Raw genomic sequence first — 21,094 nt, 5'->3', positions numbered from 1 at the left:
GAAAATTAAACACAGACACTGGTTATAAAATAACCTTTGCACTTGCTGTAACTTACAAACTTTTTCATAGTTGAAATCTGTCTAAATCAAGGATTTTGGTTCAGTTATATGTCAGAAGAGGACTTAGAAAAACATTTCATATCTCAGTCTAAATTCACTCAATTTTCAGAAGGTTTTTTCAGAAGTTTCTTATTTCTTTACTGCTTTCAAGGTTTGCATAAATATATATGGAATTTGAAAAGTTGTAACTTACATTTCCTTGATCCTTGGGTTCAAAACGGGGATTAAACTTTTGGCAAACTAGAATGAGCACAGTTTTCAAATATTTCTGGTTATTTGGAGGAAAACCACCACTATTTAATACCGGCTGCTTTGGGTTTTTTTCTTAATATAAAAATCCTTGAGATTTTTAGGCACTTGGAAAGAATCATGCTTAGAATTTGCAAAAAATCAGAATCGTTTGTGGAAGTCTTCTAATTTTATCTATATGCATGCTATGGAGAGATGCAGTTAAAGTTTTCATCTCAAGTCTGTGGACATGGGACACCTGGAACTCAACTTGGGGCTGGACGAATTGGAGATGAACAAGTCCTTCTAAAATGTCTTTTTCTTGTTGGTGTTTGCAGGGATTACAATGGTTGACACAGAAATGCCGTTTTGGCCCCTGAATTTTGGAATCAGCCCTGTGGATCTGTCAGCCATGGATGATCACACACATTCCTTTGACATCAAGCCCTTCACCACCGTTGACTTCTCGAGCATTTCCTCCCCACACTATGAGGATCTTCCTCTTGCCAGAGCTGACCAGTCAGGCCTGGATTATAAATATGATATCAAGCTCCAGGATTGCCAAAGTAAGCTTTGCCTTTTTGGAAGCGTTTCCCTCATGCCCATGTTTCCTTCACTCCCTGGAACTTGTGCTAACAGCAAATGGATTTAGAATTCAGATCTCCTGTGTCAGCAGAGGTGTTCTTGCAGGGCAGATAGAAAAGAGAAAATACTCATAGCAGACCGTCACCCTGCCAGAGCAGCAGCTGGAGTTTAGGAAAGGTATCATAAATTATCCAAAATTGCATGTTATTAGACACATGGACCCCTCTGTTGTCTCCTATTCCTGTACTTTGTGTGCAGCTTTTCCTTCGAAGCTCAGTGCACACAGTGCAGAATAAACACCCTGAATGTTGAAGGATGCCCAGCAGAAAGATCATCTGAATTATTAATGTGTACTGCCTTTAAATTCCAAACAGCCTCAGAAACAGATGGATTAGAAATATTGGCTACACCTGAGCCACAGCACTGTTACAACTCTATCCCAGCTCCTGTATTATTTGCTTGCTATGAAATATGCTGCTCTTGCACAATTTACACTGGCAAATTTACACCAAATTCTCCTTTCAAGAAAGGAAGTGACCTATTCCTAAATAAATTGTTACTGCATTCCTGCTCAGAGTAGGAATGTGAGGTTGCTGCGCTTGGAACTCTTTTGAGGATCCACTTCTGCTTACATCTGACCTCTCTTTTATTTGTAGTAATCTCTACATAACTCTTTCAGGGAATTATTGCTGGGGAAATTGTGGTATTTAGTTTTGGTGGTACAATGAAGCAGGTGCTGTGTATCAATGCACTACTTACTGTAATAAATGAATGGACATTTTTCAAGCTAGTCAATTATTTTTCTTTTGTTTAATTAGAAATATTCATAACACTTTAATGCCAAGTAGTTTTTAAGAGTGTAGCAGAGTTCAGATAGTATAAATCCTCCTTATCTTTACTTAGATAATTTTTTCCCAGTTTATAGAGGAATAACTGTTTCTAGTTTGTATAGTATAGCTCATCTGGAAAAATAAAAATATTCACCATTTTTAATACTGTGTTACATCACTCCTGATGTAATGTAACTTTCAAATGTCACAGCTGTCTTCTATGACCAGTGATGATTGATTTAAAGATGTCATATTTACTTGTTTGAGATAATTCAATATTAGAAATTGCTCTCTTAATTAGAAATTTTCAGAAGAGAAAATTTAAACTGCACTCGAATTTCAACAGTTCTCCGCAGGAGAATTAATTAATTTAATTAATTAATAATTAAATTAATTGAAATATCGATAATATTTTGTCATGTATATATTTTTGAATAATCTGTTATTTAAAATATCACTCTATTAGACACTTGAATATTTTTAAGATAGATTAGACACTCCAGCTCATCTCCCTGTAGGAGTTCTCAACACCTTAAAGTAATAAACCGGGTGGAGACCGAGGAAAGCCTGAGTTCTCCATACAATAATTTTTTAATATCTTTCTTATAACCATCCCACACTGCAGAGCTGAAAGCTGGATCTGTAATACACTTTCTCCATCAGAATCTGCCCCTTCCAGCTTTTCCAGCTTCCAATGCAGCTCCAGCTCCTTGTGCAGCCTTTGCGCGCGGCTTCGCGGCGGAGCGGCCCAGCATCGCCGGGATGCCTCGTGGCTGCTCCCCGCTGCTCCCTCCGCGAGTTCAGCTGGAGTTTATCACTCCACTCCTCTCTGTGCACAGGTGCCATCAAGATGGAGCCTCCTTCCCCCCCCTATTTCTCAGAAAAAGTCCAGCTGTACAACAAGCCTCACGAGGAGGCGTCCAACTCGCTGATGGCCATCGAGTGCCGCGTGTGCGGGGACAAAGCCTCGGGCTTCCACTACGGCGTGCACGCCTGCGAAGGCTGCAAGGTGAGCTGCCACAACAGCATTTCTCTGAACAGCTGACCTTGTTTTCATCTAAATAATCGCTTGGGAAAATCACACCTTTGTGCTTTTAAAAAAAAATAATACAGTTGTAGGTGTTTACGTTAATTTTCCTGGGTATAATTTATAGCTTAATAAGCAGAGTTTTTTAAAACCTAGCTGGCTTTTTTTCTTGTCAATGGTATTGAGCTATTCAAATTTTTGTGCATTTTTTTCCCCTTCTTTCAATCATGCTGTCTTGGACATCATGTGCAGAAAATCTGAATTCTTAGAACACAGCAAGAGCAAACTCGTGCCCAACTCCAAAACTTTGAGCAATTAAAATTCAGGCTCTGTTATTCTGATTGATTTGAGTTTCTTTACCCATTTTACACATTTTAGGTGACTACAGAGAAGTCTGATGGTCTTGAGGAGTGTGATTTCTCCTTTAAAACCCCACTGATTTTTTTAATGTCAGTGATATTTAGTGTTTATAGCATGTAAAGGACAAATGAATGGTGTAAAAATATCAGTCCTCAAGAACAAGAAAAGAAATGTCAGAGAATTAAATTCTTTATAATTCGTTGAGTTCAAAGAAAAATATTAGATTTTAATGTGAAATTCCCATCTTCTCCATTTTCAGTATCTTGAGGAAAATAACTAAAAGGAAAGAACCAATCCAGAGTTTCAACACAATTCTTAGCAGTGAATTAGGAACACACATAAAGCAATAAGTTCAAAGTACATTACTTAAATTAAAGTTAATTATATAAATAAAAGTTGGCATTATGCTTTTATTATCCCTGTAAGGATAAAAATAATTTTTACATCGCAAAAAGGGTGATAACTCTGGATAAACTTTATTAATTAGTTATGACTGATCCATAAAAGCATCTTTAAACTGTAAAAAGACAAATAACCCCGAACCACTTTCATTTACTAGAAACTGAACTGCTGTTGGCAGAACTTTTGGTTTGTCGTGGCTTACAGCAAATTTTCTACATTGGTAGTGAACTTTAAATTTTGAAAATGTCTCGTTTGGTTAGTAATAATTGTCCCCACGAGCAGTGGGACAAATGGAGCTTTGCTTCCTTTGGAGTTGTGCTCTTAAATGACATCCCTGATGTCCTTTAAGCCTCACTGACTCCCTAAAGCTTCTCCAGCTTTCTGAGAATTTTATCCCTCGGTCAAACTGAGTGGGGCACAACAGGTGAGAGCAGGGCAGGAGCAGAGGGGGTGGCAACAGGAGCTTTGCTTCCCTTGGAAATCCACCTGTCAGGTGTTCTGGGTGGGTGGAGAAGGGCCAGGATGGCACTGGCAGTTTCCTGCACCTTTTCCCATGTTTTGTTCTGTTTTCTGCAGGGCTTTTTTCGAAGAACAATCAGGTTAAAGCTCATTTACGACAGGTGTGATCTGAACTGCCGGATCCATAAGAAAAGCAGGAATAAATGTCAGTACTGCAGGTTTCAGAAATGTCTGGCTGTTGGAATGTCACACAATGGTGAGTGCACGTGGAGCTTCGGCCAGCAGTTCTTCATCTGAAAAATAACATGGAACATCAACACAACTCCTGAATGTGCTGCTGGAGTGCCCACAGTTTAGAAATACATGTCAGAGAGATTGCCCTGAGTGTAGGAACCTCTGTATGATTTGAGATTGCTTTAATATCAAAATCAGATAGGTGGAATGTTGGATCCCAGAAATGTGGGGGTTTTTGAGTTTTCTGTGCTTTCTGGCACTGACCCCCTGGAAAACACTGCTTTTCACCTGAGGCCTTGGAGAAAGCTTCCAAATTTGAGTGATGGAGTTAAAGTCACAGGTGTGGAGTTAAAAGTGTATGATTTCACATGATGCAGGGTGTTGAAACTGGAGTTTTTAGAATACAGTAATAGGTATGGGACAAGATGGAGGATTCTCCACCTTTACAGTGGAGATTTTCTTTTCTTGCTTTGATACATAATGGAGCATGAGTTGGTTTTACTCTCCATCATTCCTGCCCATTGGTAGTTCCTCCTGAATAGATTCCTTGTGTAATTGCTATTTCTTCCTGAATATATTCCTTGTGCAATTGCTATTTTCCACTTCACTGTCTTATTTTCTGACTGGACCCTTTTGCCTGCTGGAGCTCAACATGCCTTTCTTGGAAGCCAAAAACTTCATTATGAAAGCTGGATTAGAGGATCTGAAGCTTTGTGAGCAACAGCAACTTGAATTTAAGGTCACTTACCAAGGGCTGTTGGCATCACTGAGTTAGCACTTCTCATACTGAAACACAAGATATTTGAAATTAAAATAGTCATTTTCATGAATTGTGCAGTTTTGAAAACCCCTGTCCTCCTCCTTCCTAGGACACCTATATCTGTGGTTGCTTTTTTTACCATGAGTAATGGCATGAAGAATATCACAATACTGATCTAGAAGAAAATCCCTCTGAAATTTAAAATTAACAGAGCAATTCATGTGGAAATACTTATGAATGTTTGGGCAGAAGGACATAATGAAGATTCTTTGTTGCCTTGCTTTGGCAAAGCTGAGTAAAAACAGGAATTATATGTCATAACATAGAGACTTATGTAATTCTAAGGGTAAAGAATTGCAAACATGACTGGGAAAATAATTTCTCTGTGGTTTTTTTAGAACTTTCATTATTTTCAATATAAAAAATGAGTGTGCTGTCCCCAAGAGGAAAGCTGGAACTGTGGTTTGCAAAGTTAATACATGCACTGAATGTAAATTGGTCTGGGAAATGTTTTGTTAATAGAAAATACGGTTTTCAAATTCCTGGGATGCAACAGTAACACTTAAAAATAAATCTAATTTTGAAATGCTACTGTGGGTATTTTTATAGTAATTCAGGAAGGTTTTTTATTCTTACTTTCAAGGTGCCTGCCAAATTCTCCCCTGACCTGGCAGCACAGCTCACAGTTGTGTCCGTGGGATCCGTGGGCAGGTCCATCAGGAAGGGATGGCCCAGACCATTCTCTCTGGCTTACAACATCGAGAACAGCTTTAAAATTCACATTTCACCTGTGGCTTTTCCCTCTTTAGCCACTGCCCAGGCAGCAGCTGTGGCACCAACAAGGTTCTAGGAGCCAGGGGAGGCAGGAAAAGGGCAAAGCCATTTGCCCCAGGGTTCCAAGGAACAATTTTTCTTTGCTCCAGCCAGGAGTTCTCCCAACAAGGACTCAGAGTTTCTATGCAAACTTTGCCTTCTACACTTGCCTTTTTTTTTTATTTTGCCTGCTCTAGTTACATTGCCTTGCACAAAACACCCTCATTCCTTCATAATTTATAAACAAATTTATAAAAAAGAGCTGAATTTCACCTTTGAGGACCCAGAAGCATAAAGAAATGCAACACTGGACGTGTTCCTACCCAGGTTCCCATCCTTGGAATTAACGTTCCAACAGAACTTTAATATCTTAAATATTCTTTGCATTTTATGTAGATTGGAGGTGGAGCCAGGGGGTTTCACCAATGACACTGGGACACATTTTGATGTTGCATCTCCAGATTACACTTCAGCCACTCGGGTAGGGAAATTATCAGAATTTTAAATGCTTTGAAGCAGAATGTGGGTTATTTGTGCCTGAGGGTTCCAGTCTGTGCCTGTCCTTGTGTGGATGGATTATTGCAAAATGATCAGGACAAAAGGAGGACTGCAAGGAGACACTCAGCAGCTACAGCCACATTTTTTCACGTAGAAATGCTCCATACCACTTGGCTAAAGGTTAAAGAAGACAGTGGCGTTCTCATGCTTGGAACATTGTTTTCCTTTCCTTCTCTAGCCACAGTGCTGCTCTGGGCTTAACCCTGAGTTGTGCAGATTGTGTTCTGAAGTGCCACTGAGCAGAAGCTTGATTCTTTCAGTTTTAAAATATCAATTTTAAACCATTATTTTGTTCTCTTCTGCTGAAAGTACTGCTGGTATTAACCCAGCTACTGGAATGATAAAGAAAGAACACATGGCAATGTCTTTATCATCAGTTCTGGGAGCAGGGGATTGCTCAATCTGGGCACATCTCCACTAAAACCAGACAGGTACCCATCCTGGCTTTACCTTGTGGTTTCTAATGTAACAAACTCTACTAATGGGCTCTTTGGGGTCTCCTTTATGCCCAGAAATAATCCAGACAATCAGAGGAGCGGTGCCCTACAGAACAGCCTACAAACAATCATCGTTTTCACATTTAACTTCTCCGAGTGGTAAAGCCTGGACTAAGGATAAATGTTGCAGTTCTTCCACAGAAAGCCAAAGGATAGAATGCAGCACTGGGCACTGACTGTGCACACTGTTGGCTCTCTCTCCCTGACATTTGGAGAATCCTGCAAATGCAAGGAAAAGGAGGAGCTGCTGAAGGAAGGAGAGAACCCCACACTCCATCTGCAGCTCCTGCCCGGACCTGCAGAGCCTGGGATTGCTGGGAGACAAGCTGCCACTGAGCCCCTCAGCTTTCCAGGGCTCTCCCAGGCTTTTCCCTGCCCTTCCCTCCTCACTCTCCTTTTCCCAGCCTAACCTTTGGAAATGGCATCACCCTCAGACCCTCCTCCCCTCATCCAAAAATCCCCCTTTCCCAATTCCTCCCATAAACCTCTCGCTGCCTGACTCCTCTCTGATTTTTGTCTCAGGGCCCCTGAAAATGACAGTGAGAAGGATTTTTGCAAAAGGAAACTGCTAGGCTAGTCCCACAAAATTGATTTTGCCCCAAATTTTGCCTTCAATGCTAATAAACATTGAACGGAATCTGCTGCATCTGATATCTCACCAAAAATTTAGAATAATTCATTGTTTAAAAAAATAGATCCTATGTCTATGAAATTGTAAGATAAGAATGCTTGATCCGCAGGCCTCCCCTCCTTGTTGTTAATGAATTGTTATATTTAAAATATGCTTTATAATGAAATCTTATATTTAAAATACATTTGAGTCCTAATCACCTTTTCTTTTGATGGAATGGAGTCCTCTCCCAGTGGGTTCCCTGCTTATGACCCTGCTTTTGCAAACCTCAGCTCCCAGGAACAGACCCAGAATAATTTCCTACGGGTGCTCAGTATAATTTAATATAAAGGACACCCAAGTAATGCTGAAATATCCAGCACATGTCACTCACAGACTGAGGTTGCTGAGAGAGGAGTTTCAGTCATAAAAATAAACAACTTTGTTTCTACAGCCATGAAATAAGACAACTGATCAATAAATATAATCTAGGAAAAATGGAGAGGGGGAATGTGTTGTAATTCTGGCATAATTATTTGTTCTTGGGAAAAAATGTCCTGTTTGCCCATCAACACATTGCAGCAAACTCAAAGAAAAGTGGCTGCTTGTTTCCAAAATAAACATCCCCAGTAAAATCATCTCTATATGATCTTAGCAGCACTTTTCCTTTATCCAAGGAACTCACTAATCACTGAAAAAATATTCGTAATATTTCTATTTTCCCCTAGGGCCAAAATGCAAAAACCTTGATTTCTTCCTTCCGTTTTTTTGTTTGGATGCTCTTTTGTTCTGTTTTGTTTTCATAAAACAAAATAAATTCTGTTTATTGAAATATCATATGATAAATCAGTCTTGATTTTGATGGCTCTTTGGAAACGTTCTCCAGTCAGTCCCTATATTAATAAATAGTCTTGGCTAAGAAGTGCATGGATGGAAAAGTAGGAGGTGCAGAGGAGGTTTGAGCAATTTGGGGCTCATATGATGAGGTAGAATCATTTCCTGGCTTTTCAATACTGCACCTACATAGAGGTAACACAAACAACTCAGCATTTTCCAGCTTTTTATTCCCTGTACAACCTCCTTCCCCATTCCTTAATCCTCATCTTAACATCTTATGACACTTGCTACGTTAAATTCTGCTGAGCTTATTTAGGAATTTGCTCCTGCAAGGCATGTGAGGGTTTTGTTTCTAAGCAAATGAAGAATCTCAGGCTCATACGGTGATTTGCTCAAAACAATACAAGGCTCATTGGTGGTTCCTACCCTGGGCCAACAGAACTTTTATATCTTAAAATATTCTTCTCATTTTATGTAGGTTGGATGTAGAACCAGGGGGGTTCACCAGCAGCTGACAGCAGGTTTGCATTTCTAAGCAAGCTATTATAATGGGCACAGAGCTGGTTTCCTCTGTGAGATTGGTCAGTTTACATTTCTTCCAAGCTCTTCAGCTGTTTTGCCTGAGTGACTGCAGAAACCCTCTTTCCTTGCTTGCCTAACCCTATTTAACACAACCTTCAGGCGCCCGAGCCAAAAGGCGACTGAAAATTCAACTGTGCTTTTTGAGGTGCAGAAAGGTGGCAGAACAGACATTGAAATGTGCCTTTTTGTAACTCTTGTGATGTCCCTCAGCCATCAGGTTCGGGAGGATGCCACAGGCAGAGAAGGAGAAGCTGCTGGCAGAGATCTCCAGCGACATCGACCAGCTAAACCCCGAATCCGCCGACCTGCGGGCGCTGGCCAAGCACCTGTACGACTCCTACATCAAATCCTTCCCTCTGACCAAGGCCAAGGCGAGGGCCATCCTGACAGGGAAGACGACAGACAAATCAGTCAGTTCCCTCTCCTTTTTGCTTCTTCCTTTTTTTCCAAATAAATGATTTACCAAGTTGACAACGCAGCTCTTAAAAAAAACAAAACGCAGGACACCCAACCTGAAAAAAAAAAATCCCACTTTGCTGTTGGCAGTTACGCATTTCAAGCTGTGTCTGAAACACAGGAAATGTTTTTAGATAGAATAAGTAAACATTATTTGAAAAAACTCCAAGTTCACCTAATAAAATACTTGAAACCCGGACAAGAATTTGAAGGTCACCTTAACCTTTGTGTATTCCCTGATCCTCTCTTCCCGTTTTCCTTCTCCTTGCCCAGAGGTTATCTCCCACACTATCTGTTTAAGGTGGCTCTCGAGCTGTCAGGAATTGCTGTTCCCTGAGGAATGATCCTTTTCCTAAGTGGCAAATGATTCCAGCCACGAGGTTGAACTGTGGTGATGCTCATCCTGATGATGCTCTGATGAATTCCTGCTTTCCTCTGGGTTAGCTCAGGTCACATCAGTGCCCTGTGTGGGTGCAGTTGGAATTTTAGGAGGATGGACAGGAAAACCTTGGAAAAGTAAGGAACTTTTAAGTGGGTTTGTGAGTTTCCTTGGAAACTTATTTTGCAAGGCATAGAAATCTTCTGTATCAGTGAGAGGAGGATAAATAATATCTGACCATTTTGGTAACGATATTTTAATACCCACTGAGCAAAATAGTTTTCCAAAACTTGTAGTTCTTAGCTTGATGTATTTTCTAGATTCATTGACAGAAATTTTATTGACAGGAGTACAACAGAGACTGTATTTTATTTTCCTTAATAATTTCAAAGGCAGCAAAGAACACAGAGGTATTTCAGGCTCCGAAACAGGTATTTCTTCCTTTCCTTAAAGGCAATTAAAATAATAATTTTAATGTTGTCCAGAAATTGGGTGTACCCCTCACATAAAAGCTTTAGATATAGTGGGCACTTACAACGTGAGTAACTTTTCAGCATGAAATACCTAAATTTTGAATTAGCTAAGTTTATTTGTGCTGCAGAAACTGATGTGCAACCTGCTCTCCTCTGGAAGTTCCACCACTGCAATTCTCACCCAGTAAATGTATAATTACATCAATTAATTCTCCTTTTTTCTTGGAATTTTTAAAACTTTGGCACATTAGAAATAGCAATGAGCCAGTAGACAGCATCCAGTTTTTCAGTGCTGCCCATTTTCAAGACTTTTCTGAAAATACCACTGAAAGAGTGACACTCAGTATTTAATGCTTACAACTTTCATGTTTTTATCAATGGATTTGGTGCTCTGGAACATCAGTGTTTACCATGTTCACTATGTTACAAGTTTATTACAGGCATAGTTTAAATTCATCTTCTTTTTTTAGTTGTCGTATGATCCCAATTAATTTAAAACATTTGGATATGCAAGTGAGTGTGTCAAAACTAGAATGAGTTCTTCATCAGCTCCTGGGATATACAGAGCTCATTGGACAGTGGATTCTACTCTCAAATACATCTGAATCTCTATATTTAAAAAATCTTTGGTTATTTTGAACTCTGTCTTGATTTTCATCTATCATGAATAGGCCAGTGGTATAATAGAGGCTTTCTAAAGCACATGGACATGAACTAATAATGACTTTTTCTTGTACTTGGTGCTCCCACTAGAAAGAACAGAAAGAAATTACCTGCTAGAACCAAAATATGCATTTTAAAAGCATTTTCTGCAGTCTTGTTATTCCAGTATTCCACATGTGTGCACATCCATATGTGCAGATAGATATTTAATGGTTTTGCTGCTGCCAAAAATGTCATTACCTGAAAAATTCCTTCTCCTCCTGGCTTTTCTCAGTGCAGTGTGTTTGTTGTTCCAGTTTCATACTGAAATCCTCAGTGCAAGTGGGAAAATAATTTAATCCTTCACACTGTCCCTCCTGGAATGTCGTGGTCTGGAGCTGTAAATATAAAACCATGAGAATGAGCATCCCTATGAGGCATTACAATCTGCAATCATAAATGACCTTCAGTTTTAAAAATTATTTATTTAGTCCAATTGTTGGACTATAATCCCTTGTATTTTAATTGATTAATCAAGTATGTTAACAAACCTCTTCATATCAGTGGGATTTGTTCAGTGCAGCAATGAACTCTTCAGTCATTAATCCTCTGAGGGAAAGATTCTTCAAATGAATTGGAGAAATCCTCACATAACCACTTCTATAAACCCAGGAGCTTCCTTTGCATATTGTGGAACAGATTGTTTCCAGATCCTAATGCAAGTATTCTGGCACTACTTTTTCTAAGCTGCTTTCAAAATTGATTTGTTCCAGTTGAGTTTATTTAATTCTTGTGTTGTGAATTGTGGTTTGTAGCATGGTATTTGTTTTTTCTTTCCCAAAGACAAGTTCAGTGGGTTTAAATATGTCCTAATGTTGTTATTTTTAAAGGAGTTAACAGCAAAACGTTACATTTACCAGATAATCAATACCATAAAGTTGATATTACTTGCAGGGTTTCCTAGGATAGAACATGAAAGGAACATGAAAGTGAATAAAGGAATCAAAAATTGGAATATTCTCTGTCTTTCTAAAAAAAAAAAAAAAAAAAAGAAAAAAAGGTTTCTTTACACTCATTGAATTCTCTTTTATAGAAGCTGTTATAATTGAGGTAAAAGTAATATCATTTTAACCTTTCGTTAAACATTCCAAACTTTGAATTCTGGAATTACAGAACATTTTATAAAACAAAAGGCAAACAAGCAAAGGAAAAGGCAAAAACTCCTGCATACTTTAAAAGAGTGTTCTTTCCCCCACTTTTCTTGGCCTTTCTATAAATCATTTTGACATTGTGGCAATATTTGTTTTCATAGGTTTAGGACTATTTAACTATTTGGGGAATCCTTGTAAGGTTTCTCAGGACAATTTATTTGGTAACCCTTGTAAGGTTCCTCAGGATAATTCAACTATTTGGGGAACCTTTGACAAGTTTAGGACAGTTTATTTGGGAACCCTTGATAAATTTAGGACAATTTAACTACTTGGGGAAGTCTTGATAGGTTTAGGGCAATTTAACTATTTGGGGAACCCTTAGTAAGTTTAGGGCTATTTATTTGGAAACCCTTGATAAGTTTCTCAGGACAATTTCATGATTTGGGGAACATTTGATAGGTTTCTCAGGACAATTCAGCTATTTGGGGAACCCTTGATAGGTTTAGGACCATTTATTTGGGGACCCTTGATAGGTTTAGGACAATTTAATTATTTGGGGGGCCCTTGATAAGTCTAGGACAATTTATTTGGAAACCCATGATAAGTTTCTCAGGACAATTTAATTAATTGGTGGAACCCTTGATTGGTTTAGGACAATTTAACTATTTGGGGAACCCTTGTAAGGTTTCTCAGGACAATTTAACTATCTGGGGAACCCTTGATAAGTTGAGGACAATTTAACTATTTGGGGAACCCTTGTAAGGTTTAGGGCAATATATTTGGGAACCCTTTATAGGTTTAGGACATTTTAACTATTTGGGGAACCCTTGATAGGTTTAGGACCATTTATTTGGGAACCCCTGATAGGTCTCTCAGGACAATGTAACTATTTGGGGAAGCCTTGATAGGTTCCTCAGAGATGTCTGAGGAATTTCTGCTCACTTCTCTTTGGGTTTCTCAGGAGTCAGACGCTCTTGGGAAGGACATTTGGGAGTAAATGGAATTTCCTTTTGTTTTCAGCCCTTCGTTATTTATGACATGAACTCTTTAATGATGGGAGAGGACCAGATCAAGTGCAAGCACGTGTCCCCCCTGCAGGAGGAGAACAAGGAGGTGGCCATCCGCATCTTCCAGCGCTGCCAGTTCCGCTCCGTGGAGGCCGTGCAGGAGATCACCGAGTTCGCCAAGAACATCCCGGGATTCATCAACCTCGACCTGAACGACCAAGTAACTCTCCTGAAATACGGGGTCCATGAGATCATTTACACCCTGCTGGCCTCTCTGATGAATAAGGATGGGGTTCTTATATCCGATGGACAAGGGTTCATGACGCGGGAGTTCCTGAAGAGCCTGAGGAAACCTTTTTGTGACTTTATGGAGCCCAAGTTTGAGTTTGCTGTGAAGTTCAATGCACTGGAATTAGATGACAGTGACCTGGCAATATTTATAGCTGTCATTATCCTAAGTGGAGGTAAGCCCTCTCTTGTTTATATGGGATTTTAGAGGATAGAATTGACACCTTTAGCTCCTGCCCAAACAGTGAAGTGCTCAGCACAGCAGGCTGGGAGTGAGTGCATTTACACAGTGTCTTCTCAGTCATTTTCAAATTTCTTTTTGTTGTTTGCCCTTTATTCAGCTTCAGACAGAAACTGAAAATGGAAATGCCCTGGTATTAGTGATGGAGCTGAAAATGCCTGCTGAGTCATCATTTAGGCAGAAAACCAAATCAGGGCTATCTTTTGGAAAACAGGAAGGGTGGAATTTCACTGGCAGGAGCTAAAATTCTGAAGGGGATTTTTTTTTTTTAAACCTGCAATTAAATTGTGTGGCTTGCTAATTGACCACAAATAGCTTTGACTCCAGAACATTTCCAAAGGATAGGTGGTATTGGGCTTATTATGGTGCTTTTCATTGCTCTTCCATTTGTGCAAGGTTCTGTTTGCCTTTAAAAGGAGGAGGAAATGCATTTCTCGGAAGCAAAAAAAAAAAAAACACCCAAGCACTGTGGATCTCTTCAGCTTTCCTCAGCTGCTCTGCTTCACACATCACACTTTGAGCAAAGCACGAACCTGAAATCCCAGGTATCGGATTGCCCACATCCAACACTTCACTGAAAAACCACTGAATTTCAGCTTTTCTGCACCAGTCCGTGAGTTCTCTGCTCCTGAGGTGATGTCACTTCTCTGCTTTGTGAATTCCTGATGCCTACCAGGGTTTCTTTCACTTAGACATCTTCAGAGATATCCCAGGCACATGGAAGCTCTGTTACTTTGGCCAACACTCCCAAGGCAGTGATGTTGCACAAATAAAATCCTGCCCGACTGATTCGTGTGTATTTTGGCCCAACATGGAACTGCACATATCCATGGCAGGAATGTGCTGAGTGCTCTGGATTCGGCTCCTCTGCAGAGCAACAGCGAGGATTTTGTTATTAAATTACATTGCAGCAATCAAACACAACCTCGTGCTATTGTTCCAAAAGCAGCCCTGCTGCTGGGAGGGCACTCTTAGGTATAACTGCATTTAAAATCACCTCCAGTTCCTCCTGGCACCATGTTTCATTCAGGAAAAATAAAGGGTCACAATATAATTTATCCCGTTAATGCCACTTCCGACAAGAATTCCTCCCAGAAATTTCCTTGTGCAGACCTCAGGAACCATGATCCCTGAGGGCTCTGCATTAATTCAGGAAGGAAAACACCCTGCTGGTGTATTTTTGGTTGGTTTTGATGGGAGAGGAGAAATTATTCAAGCCCATCAGGGCACTACTCAAAACATGCCAATATTCTGTGGGTTTTGATATAATGAAATGTGACAGATGAGAAAAAGGCCTCTCAAAATTCACTCCTGACTGCAAAAAAGGGAACTTGTATTCTGCAAAGCCCTGTCCTCAGCAGTGCTTGGTTTCCACCATAGGAAACAGGAATGATGTAGCCAATCTCACATTTTACATTGCAGGAGTGCAATTATTCACGTACAATAATTAACTTGAACCAGATTTCTCAGCGTGCCTCTTTTTATCCAGAATCATTTGTAAACAGAGACCTGTAAAGAACTAATGAATGTGAATCAAGTAACTGTAGCAAAACTCTGAAGCAAATCTACAGAGCCATATAAATCCATATAAATCCAAATCAGTCCTTTCTAGGAAGATCTTCTAATTTCTTGAAAACAAAGACCTCCCTATGTTTTTTCAGAACTTCTTTTTTTTTTTTTCCCAAAAAGAGTGATAGTTGCTTGGGGAAAAAAAAAAAGATGTTTATGTTTTGAAAACAATTAAGCTTTGTTGCCAATTAAAGAAAGTTTTTATCATGGAATTTACAGGCAGATATGATATCTATAGAGCTGGATGCATTCTGTGGGACTAAAATACCTTGTGTGATATAAAACTGAGTCCTGTTTCTCAGCTGTCTCGGACATTTCTGTAAGAGCTACACCCTTGCAAAATTGTATTTCTGTAAGAATTATTTGAATATAGCAGGATGATTTCACTGAGAACAGGATTTCAAAACCAGAGCACCTCAAGGACTTGACTTGCTGCAGGAATCCTGCAACGCTTAAATCCCTCCACGAAATCCTGCGTACAAACATCTCTAACAGAAAACCAGCTGGTGAAACCCAAAATGATCCCAGCCAGGGGCTCTAAATGTCAGTGAATCTGTTATTACCTAGTGAAATTATGCTAATTCTGCTGGCTCCAAGGGGGCTGGCAATTGTGCAGCTCTAACAGAAGAGGAGAAGGGGAAGGGAAAGAGAATTCCAGCTGGAACATCACACGGAGAAAGCTTTTTGTTGGGAAGTGTTTGGAATTTGCCCACAAATCCTATAAAACTCTTCAGCCTTTTGATAACCAAACAGCTGCTTTTGCATGTTATCTAAAAAGGCAAAAAGCCCAAGTCACAGCAATCAGGAGCTGACAAATTAAGTGTAATAGCAACAGATGGAAAATTCTCCCACTCCCACTGTTGGTTTTCCTGTTCCTGAGCTGCTCAGTGCAGCCTCTCTCTGCCTCATCTACTCCAAATGTTTCTCTGAACTCATTTCTGGACAGCTGCTCTTACTGTTGGTGCTGTAAAACAAAGTAAATGGCAAACAAAGTCTTGTATTCTGATTTTAATGCTGATCAGACAGAGAGGCTGTGTGTGAGCTCAGGATTTCACCTTGTTTATACCACAGAAATGCTTTTGGCCACCAACAGCAGCACCAAACCCTCCTCACAACATCCTCCCGTCCTGCCAGCTGTGGTGACTTTAAAAGACACACTCTGGTTAAATGAGACTGGAAAGCTTTTTCAGGAGATATTCTTCCTCTGTGCCCCTGAGACTGATCCTCAGTCTGTAGTGAGTGCTCTGCTGTACATGAAAAGAACTGAAAGAAAACTTTAAAAGTATCACATCCACCTGAGCTGAAAATGAACTCTGTCACAAGAAGTCTTCAGGAGAACAAGTTGGATGGCTCTGTTTGGGCAGGAAAGATAACACTCCAAGCCTTATTGGGACAATTCACATTCACAAACTGAGCAAACTCACTCAAGCAGGCTGTTGTCAAGCAAAGAAAAAGCTCAAAAGGGAATTTTGTAGCATGGATGGACTTGAATTTTTGTCTATTATCTTCTGCAGTGGTTGGATACAGGAATGTTTGGGGCAGAGTGTCCCTGTAAAGACCCACACTCTGCCAGTCCATGTGCTGTCAAACTGGTATTTAAATCCAGAGATGTTTCTCAAGTCACTTGCTCTGTTTTCTGTGTGTTTTTTACCCTAAATTTTAAGCCACAAATCCCTGCTCCTGGTGCAAACGCTGTATTCCATCATTTTGCTGCATCCTCAGATCAGTAAAATTTGAAGTTTGACTCTTACCAAGAAGTAATTCTTATTTTGCTGCCACACAAATCCTGCACTTTGTTGGAACAAAGAAATGCTTTGTAATCAAAGCAAGAACTGCAGATCATCACTGGAAACATTGAACCAAAGGCCTGGTGACTACAATATTTGTGACAGTCTCAGAAGACAAACCCCAAACTGCTGAGTCACATCTGCATCAGCAAAAGAAAAAGGAAGGAGAACATGTGTTCACTCAGCCAGATCTTTACCTGTTTTTTTAGAATGTACATTTAAATGCAAAATGTGTTCATTCAAAGATAATGAAATGCAAAGATATGCAGGTGGCAAATATATGAGGAACAGGTAAAAAAAATTGCAATTATGGATAGGGACAGGAAAGAGGCATCCAGTAAGTAAATAAACAAACAGAGTGTTTTCCCCTAAGATTATGGAATACTAATTTACACAGAGTGGTGCTGCTGACACTCAGAACTTTGGGGTTATTGGCCTTTCCCAGTCACTGTGAACATTTTCTGACTTAGAGCAGTTTCTTGCAGAGTTTTCAAACCAGTTGAAGCAGTCTTAGGACAATGAATGAAAACATGGAGAAAAAGTAGATGAAAAAACATAATAAATAACAGGGATCTGTGGTGCTTTCCTAGTATTTTCCTTTTTCCTGCAAGGCACATCCCTCTGCATCTCCTTACTGCACAAAATTCACCTTCTGGTACAAAACCAAATTGGTCTGGAGCATATGTATTTAAGAGCATTTTAACAGCTTGGAATATACTATAAAAGCTGGATGTTTAAGCTTCTGCCTCTTACTTCCGTTTCTTCCTGATTTAGATAAGTTTCTTGGAACAGAAGCAGCATTTTCCTCTGCAAGAGGTTTTTACTGAGAAAGTATAGCAAACTGTCAACACCCCAAAAACACTGCCTGAATCCTGAAGTTCTCATTCATGAAAAATTGCTCTTGCCTTCAATGGGAATTTTCCTTCCACTTGAATTAGCTTATTTAAAAATAACATCTGATGATCTCCTAGGCTTTTGTCAGAGTCATCTTTTCTGCCTCTGGTTCCACTGGGTCATTAGAAAATCATCAGATTGGAGTTTTTCAAGGGGTTTCAGGATTTTAGCCACTGCAGTCTCAATGAACTTCAATTTATGGGGCTCCTGATAAATTCCAGACCCAGTGGAGTTTCCTTCTGGGCTCTGAAGCACAATATTTGAGTTGGGATTTGCTCCTGAAAAACTCACACCCCAAAAAAATTCCCACTCCAAAGGAGCAGGGGGAAGCGGAGATGAATCTCAGAGGAAATCAAGGCCACATCTTTGTGCTCTCTGATTTTTTCTGTCCCTGCACACTGAGTCATGCCCAGCTAGCTCGGAGTTCAGCTGCAGCACACAAGGAAAATTTAAAGCTATCCCAACCCCAAATTATTACCAGCTTTGAAGGGCTGAAATTTGGCAACTTTCAGAAAGATGTCAACTCGATTCTGCAGTCCAAGCAATGCATTCAGGTGATTGAAAAATAAATATCTTAGATTTATCAAAATTATTTGGGTATCTTTAAAAAACTGCACAAAAATATTGCCAAAGGAAAGTCATAAAAAGGAACCTTTTGTTATATTTACTCCCAGACTTTGTGAACCAGATTTTATGGGGTTATCAGCTGATGAGATAAATAAATGATGTCTGCAAGACAAGCATACTGACAAACAAATATCCAGGTTCACATTCAAAATTACTTTTATTCCTCTCTTTGAGAAACTCTGCCTGAACCTCACCTCTTGGAGAGCTGAGTATCCTTTCCTGATCAGTGCCCTTCATTTTCCTGGCTGTGTACTCATTCGTTTTCCTGCCAGCTTTGCCTTTTAGTTTACACTGCAGTTTTTTTTTTTTCTCCCCATGAAGTAAAGCCACGGTGTATTTATAAAGAGCTTTGTTTTCTCTCAGCCTTTTTGCCAGCGTGCAGCACGAGTTGAGCTGAGTTAGGAGAACTCTGTGCTCAGAAAGGTTACAAAGATCACAGGAAATAACAGCTTATTTTTCACATTTTTAATAGATATCAACCTCCTGTCCTTGCTGAAATGGAATTATTGCCTCAGGGAAGTGATTTAAGACTTGCAGTAGGCATTGCTTTTTATTGATCAACCTATGAAATTAATTTCATAGCTACACAGCAAATTTTATTTAAATTATTGACTCTTTTCATGATGCATTATGCTATTTGGGATGTGTTACCCAGCATTAAGTATTGTAGCAGTAACAAATCCATGGTGATCACTTTCACATGTGAGTAGTTAACAAACTTAGACATTCAACATGTCATTAACTTTCAGTGCTGGAGAATCAAATAAACTGCAGAAGTTGACTTTATGCTTCTTTTTTTTCTTTCTTTCTTTCATTTTAATTTTGGTGGGTTCACATCCACCTTTTAGCAGCAGCAGCTACATGCAAATCCATCAGAGTATAAGCTGACTTTCAGAAGTGAATAACCTGATAGAGTTTGTTTATCCCCCAACTATCTCACTCTTTTTTTTTCCCCACACATTCCCACTTTACTGTGGAAAATCTGCTGCAGTGGATTATAAACCTAGTTCTAGAGTATACAGCTAGTTCTAAAACCCCTCTGAGCAAATCCCAGTGAAACCTTACAAACTACCTGATGATCAAACAGCTCTCAGGCAATGCCATCTGTAAAGGCTTAATTTGTCAAGAAATATGTAAGAAATTAATTCATGGGATTGATGCTGTGATGCTCGTAAACTCACAACGCTTTTTTTCCCAGATTGCCCAGGGGAAATGTTTCCAAAACTAGTCCTAAAACCCCTTTGAGCAAATCCCAGTGAAATGTTCCAAACTACCTGATGGTCAGCCAGCTCCCAGGAAACACCATCTGTAATTTGCTAGGAAACACGTAAGAAATGGATGCGCAAACCCCATGGTACGATGCTGATCAGCTCACAAGCCTTTTTTCTCCCCAGACCGCCCGGGGTTGTTAAATGTGAAGCCCATTGAAGACATCCAGGACAACCTTTTGCAAGCCCTGGAGCTGCAGCTGAAGCTGAACCACCCCGAGTCCTCGCAGCTCTTTGCAAAGCTGCTGCAGAAAATGACGGACCTCAGGCAGATCGTCACGGAGCACGTGCAGCTCCTGCAGGTCATCAAGAAAACCGAGACGGACATGAGCCTCCATCCCCTGCTACAAGAGATCTACAAGGACTTGTATTAATGAGCAGAGCAGTTCTTCATCCCCTGACATAATGTATGTTCTTCAGATTGCACTATTTCTTGGAGGGAAAAACTTTGCGTACCTAAGAAATTACTGTGAAACAGCATTTAAGAAGAGAGAGCTTAGTATAGTAGATCTATTTTATGCATATTGTTTATAAAGACACATTTACAATTTACTTTTAATATTAAAAGTATCTATATCATGAAATTGTTGGCAGTATTTTCAGAATTAATTTTTTAACTACATTATTTCTTAAAATTGCTTGTCCAAGTATGATCGATGCTTCACTCGAGCATGCAGTTAAATTTTCAACTAAATAAAAACCTTTCTCCTTGAACATTTCCAGGGAAATGTTTGAAGTATTGAAAACATTCGATTTTGTGCTCCCGAGGCAGCAGCAAAACAAAATTCAGTCACAGATTAGTGTAGATTCCCAGACGAGTTTCAAAGGTCAAAGGGAGAAGTGTCAGGTCTGAAAATATTTGTGCCTTCCATAATAAGATTCGACACTGCCAGAGCTCTGTAAAGGGGGCTCGGTGTAAGGAAAAATCAGGCCACTCATTTGTGGGCAAACTGGAAAATGAGATTAGCCATTTCAAGAGCTAATTAAGGGAGGAACGTGCACAGAGTCCTTTTGATTCCTCTGCTCATGTAGGTGTGAGGCAGGTGGAGCAGCAGCCACTCCAATTCCCAGCCCACAGCAGCCAGAGCTCAGCTGGAATGGGTTGGTACAAACCTCCCGGCCTGAGACCTGCCCCAGTTATTTGATAAACTGCCATTGAACAACAGTCAAAAGATCACGGAAAATTGCAAGGTTGTGACAAATTAACTCCTAAACAAAAGCAAGGTTTGGATTAATTCTTGTGTAAAGATAAAGCTGTGAGGGAAACCTGCACCCTGAATTCGACTTGAGCTCTAGACATTCATCCAAGGATGCTGGGAGATGTTCCTGCTGTTGAGGTTTCTGGTTTTCTCTCATTTGTTGCCCTACGGTGTCACCTAAGAGATCCACAGGGAGCAGAGCACAGCAGAGTGAATAAATTTAACAGAAGATAAATTTCCTAACAATGTCGTTTTGGGATATTCTTGGTAC

The 21,094-nt window shown here is 39.9% G+C and overlaps 1 protein-coding gene across 1 annotated transcript; it reads left to right on the top strand.

Moving 5' to 3' along the window:
- Nucleotides 1-622: 622 nt before the first annotated feature.
- Nucleotides 623-19,998, top strand: PPARG (peroxisome proliferator activated receptor gamma). Its single transcript, XM_062500441.1, has 6 exons — nt 623-854; nt 2,543-2,712; nt 4,069-4,207; nt 9,053-9,252; nt 12,964-13,414; nt 19,751-19,998. Exons 1-6 carry the CDS (start codon nt 635-637, stop codon nt 19,996-19,998), a joined length of 1,428 nt encoding a protein of 475 aa, XP_062356425.1. The 5' UTR covers nt 623-634.
- The last annotated feature ends 1,096 nt before the right edge of the window (nt 19,999-21,094 follow it).

This window comes from Cinclus cinclus, chromosome 12, assembly GCF_963662255.1.
Source record: "Cinclus cinclus chromosome 12, bCinCin1.1, whole genome shotgun sequence".
Classification (NCBI taxonomy): domain Eukaryota; kingdom Metazoa; phylum Chordata; class Aves; order Passeriformes; family Cinclidae; genus Cinclus; species Cinclus cinclus.
Note: the sequence above shows the minus strand (reverse complement) of the source record. Positions and strands in the feature narration are given on the sequence as shown.

Coding starts and splice junctions, on each gene's coding strand:
- PPARG (XM_062500441.1), top strand. CDS start 635: ATGGTTGACACAGAAATGCCGTTTTGGCCCCTGAATTTTGGAATCAGC. Junction 9,253..12,963: donor GGAAGACGACAGACAAATCA/GTCAGTTCCCTC, acceptor TTTTGTTTTCAG/CCCTTCGTTATTTATGACAT. Junction 13,415..19,750: donor TGTCATTATCCTAAGTGGAG/GTAAGCCCTCTC, acceptor TTTTCTCCCCAG/ACCGCCCGGGGTTGTTAAAT.